This window comes from Mus caroli, chromosome 4 (assembly GCF_900094665.2).
Source record: "Mus caroli chromosome 4, CAROLI_EIJ_v1.1, whole genome shotgun sequence".
Lineage (NCBI taxonomy): Eukaryota > Metazoa > Chordata > Mammalia > Rodentia > Muridae > Mus > Mus caroli.
Window position 1 is genome coordinate 51521133 of NC_034573.1, and position 4349 is coordinate 51525481.

General features: G+C 41.8%; 1 protein-coding gene across 1 annotated transcript in view; it reads right to left on the reverse strand.

Moving 5' to 3' along the window:
• Svep1 (sushi, von Willebrand factor type A, EGF and pentraxin domain containing 1) overlaps positions 1 to 4349 on the reverse strand; it is a 167566-nt gene that overhangs the window by 54278 nt on the left and 108939 nt on the right. The window contains exon 25 of the mRNA XM_021160495.2: positions 673 to 830. Coding sequence (XP_021016154.1) covers positions 673 to 830 — 158 coding nt within the window. The remainder of the gene's footprint in view (positions 1 to 672; positions 831 to 4349) is intronic.

Genomic DNA, 4349 nt, shown 5'->3' on the forward strand with positions numbered 1-4349 from the left:
GGGGGGGGGGGTTGATGCTGTAGAGGAAGGAAGAGGCTAATTCAAGGGCAGCATCCTTCCTCACTTGGGGTCTGTCTTTTCCATAGCTGATGAACAATTCAGCTCTTCCCCTATTCAGCTCTTCAAAGTCTACTCTATAGCAGAAGTCTTTTGCCTAAAAGACTTAAGCCTCCTGAGAAAGCAGACTAGCATTGTGCTATTGACTCTCTGATGTCTATCAACCTTCACCGCCCAAGCCAAGAGACTTTTTAAAGTGTTCTTTGTAGACCCATGGAAGGAATAGAGAGATGATCATTAAAGGTTACACAGTCTCAGAGGAGAGTACGTTGGTGTGTTCATTCGTTTCAGTTCAACTTCATAATATGGTAAGCATGGTTAGTAACAGTGCATTGAACAAAATTGCTAGAAGCAGTTGGGCTAATAGCTATATTAACTAGATTGCTTTAAATATTTTACATTGTATTTATAAATCATAATATTCTTTATATTCCATAAATGTATATAATTGCTATGTTTCAACTTTCACTGAGTTCACACACACCTGTCCCACACCTGAGTTCACACACACCTGTCCCACACCTGAGTTCACACATACCTGTCCCACACCTGAGCTCACACACACCTGTCCCACGCCTGAGTTCACACCTGTCCCACACCTGATTTCATACATACCTGTCTCACACCTATGGCCTGAAAATCCTGGCTGACATTTACAACTGTATGAGTTTAGTTCATCCACACAGGTGGCCTGGTTCCTACACGGGTTGGACTGACACTCATTGATGTTCAGTTCACAGTGTGTCCCTGTGAAGCCTGCTGGACATTGACACCTGGAAGAAAGTGAAATGCAGCAACAGAATCCATGAGAGGATTCACTAGAGAAACCATGTCCCCCAACTTACAACAACCTTGTCTCAGAAGACATAGGGGGAAAGTGCTTAAATGATTTATTTTTCCCATTCATCTGATCGTGATTGAGCACCTTTAAGACACTGCATCACAAACAGAACAAAATAAAGCAAATGTGATTCTTCTCTAAGTCTATGTATGGCTAGTTGGAGAGTTTATGAATGCTGAATTTTTTCCCCACAGAAATTCCCAGGAAAATATGAATAGCTCAGATTCAATTCTAAAGCCTTTTCATTTATTAAGCCAAGGTTATATCAACGGCATAATGCTGGGGTCCTTCCCTCTTTAATGATGAACTAAAGTTTGCTACAGCGGCTAAATCATTTATGGACATCCTGCCGTCACTGGCGAGGTGGGATTCTCAAGTTCCTTCTTACTCATTGCGTCTGGATCTGTGGTCACAACCGTTTATACCCAACAATAAAAAAGCATCCAGTAGTGACAAATGCTGACGACCCTGCTCTGAAATAGGAAATCTGAGATGGAAGCTAGAATTACAATCCCACGGTGTCAAGGATGGTTGAGAGCCTGTCCCCAGAGTCCTGCCTATCTACTTCATATCATTTACTCTAGAAAATCATTGCACAACGGCTGCACAGCCTGTGTCCTGTGTTCATGAGAGCAGTGTCTTGTGGGGTGGATGAGAAAGCAGTCTCTGGTGCATTCGTGTCATAGATACTAAGAAGCCATTGTGTAAATGAACCAGAGCAAAGGCATCTACGTGACAATACTTGAAAACAGGGCCGAGTGACAGATGATTGATGGCGTGTACCTGAAACCTAAAACCATGCTGCATATTGCTTATTGTGATTTAGGTAGAAATATATAAAATATATACCATAAATGAGTTCTATATGTCTACATAGAATATATTCTATATAATATATATTATATAACTAAATATATCTATTACACACACACACACACACTAAACCTTAAATGAGTTCTGTATGTCTATATAGAAACTTCAAGATATTGATTACTAGTAGGAAAGTGTGTGTGTGTGTGTTGCATATGTGTTTGTAAACTGGAGGTAATCCAACTCTATCTTTAGAGCTTATTCTTTTAAAACAACAGTTGTGGATCAATTCTGGCAAATATTAAGGTTTGCTTATCATAGAGATGAATGAATGTCCTTATTCTTTTCAATTTTCTGCATGGCTGGAGGTCACAATGTCAACACCAGCACATTCACCTGGAGCTGTCTTTGACGTTGATCTGGTGGTGAGTAGGGTCTGGCAATGCCACTGGAGGAGTTTAAAAGGAATTCATGAGTACAGGGCCACCTTGATTGGGTCCCTTTACTTTATGGTAAATCTGTTTTGGCTGGCAGCTCACTTATCTTTATCTGACATTACAACACTGCACTAGCTCGGTCTATGGTGCTCACTTAATCAATAGTACTATGTCCTGGAGAGGGCTTGTTTTCTCCTTTCCTCTGACTCTGGATGGATTACATATTCTATTGCTTTGAACCCTGGGATGAAGTCGGAACTGAAAACTACTTACTGCTCATGGTGAGATGCTCTATGTTAGAAAATTTGAAGCTTCCATGAGAACATGAAGGTATATTGATAACACTTCACTTCCACACAGACCATAGATTTCCCTGGCCCCTGGCCTAACCCTTTTCAGTCTGCATATTTCTATGTGTACAGGTTTGGCTGTTGGTAGGAAGGTGGTAGCAGGCAGGCGCAAAGCTGGAAGGGGACTATGAAATGTTGTAAGGTGGTAACTCACATTTTTTCTTTTAACTTTGTGAGCTGATGGATCCAGCAGCAGCCTTAGGACAATGGCGATTGGTAAGGTTCACCAGCAAGAGCCGTCTATGCTTTGTACTGCAGAATGCAGTCTCCCATGTCTCCCTGCAGGCTGGGGGGGGGGAGGGGACCCACAGGCAGCTCCAGAACACAACTGGAGGAGTCATTTTGTAAACTGCATTCCACTGACATCCTACGTGCGCCCTCAGGAAGGTAAATTCTTTCCTCTAAGAACCCACAAAGGCTCAACCTTTATTACTGTACTTGTTGTGTCCACGTTAGGTTTCTTTTGATGAAAGATTTCTAAAGTAGACGTTAAAACACCATGGACTTCCAATGCAGATGGGCTCTCAGGCAGGTCATATAGCCCATTTTCATTTTACTTAGTGCAAGAATTGTCAGCTAAAATGTAAAATGTTTGAAAATATTGATTTTTTTGGTCTAGTGCTAACATAGTAACTTCTGTGCCCTGCAACTGTACTTCTTTCTTTTCATCATTACTTTGTGCATGTGTGTGTTCCTCTGTGTGTGTGTGTGTTTTCATTCTTGCATACATGTGTGTGTGCATGTGTGCATATATGCTCCTGTGTGTGCTTATTCACACATGTGTGTATATGTTCATGTGTGTGTTCCCAAGTGTGTGTGTTTATTCATATATGTGTACATGTGTGTTCCTATGTATGTGTGTTTGTTCATGCATGTGTGTGTGCACATGTGTGTTCAAATGTATGTGTGTGTACACGTATATGTGCTTATTCATGCATGCATGTGTATGTTCATATGTGCATGGGCTTGTTCATGCATGTGTGTGTGCACATGTGTGTTCAAATGTATGTGTGTGTACACGTATATGTGCTTATTCATGCATGCATGTGTATGTTCATATGTGCATGGGCTTGTTCATGCATGTGTGTGTGCACATGTGTGTTCAAATGTATGTGTGTGTACACGTATATGTGCTTATTCATGCATGCATGTGTATGTTCATATGTGCATGGGCTTGTTCATGCATGTGTGTGTTTCCATATGCATGTGTGCACAGCATTCCTGTGTGTGTATTCATGTGTGTGTGTGTGACCAGAGGCTGATGTCATGTGTCTATCTCTCTCATCCTCTACCTCATTTTCCAAGACAGGATCTCTTACTGAACTCAGAGTTCGACAGCTTAGCTAATCTGACTGACCAGTGAGCTCTAGAATCCACCTGTCTCTGACATCCCACCCTTGGCATTACAGATTGGTACTGCCACATAGAGCTTTGCTTTACACAGGTGTTAGGGATCTGAACTCAAGATTTCATCCTTTCTTAGCAAGCATGTGACAACTGGGCCACCTCTCTAGGCCTTCCTTTCATCTTTTGTAATTTCCCAAGAGCCAAAGTTTCTAAACCTGTATTACACTCATAGACTACAAACATCTTAGGTTGCCTAACTTAAAACTACAGGTTTGGGGTTGGAGGTATATGTTCAGTGGTGTTTGCCTAACGTGCAGGAAGCCATAGGCTATACCCCCAGAACTGCAAAACCCCAGGCATGAAGGTTCATGCATGTGATTGCAGCACTTGTGAGGTAGAGGCAGGAGGGTCAGAGGTTTAAAGTCATCCTCAACTACATAGGTGAGTTGCAGGCCAGACTGTCTTATATGTAGGAGACTCTATCTCAAAACAAAACACACACACACA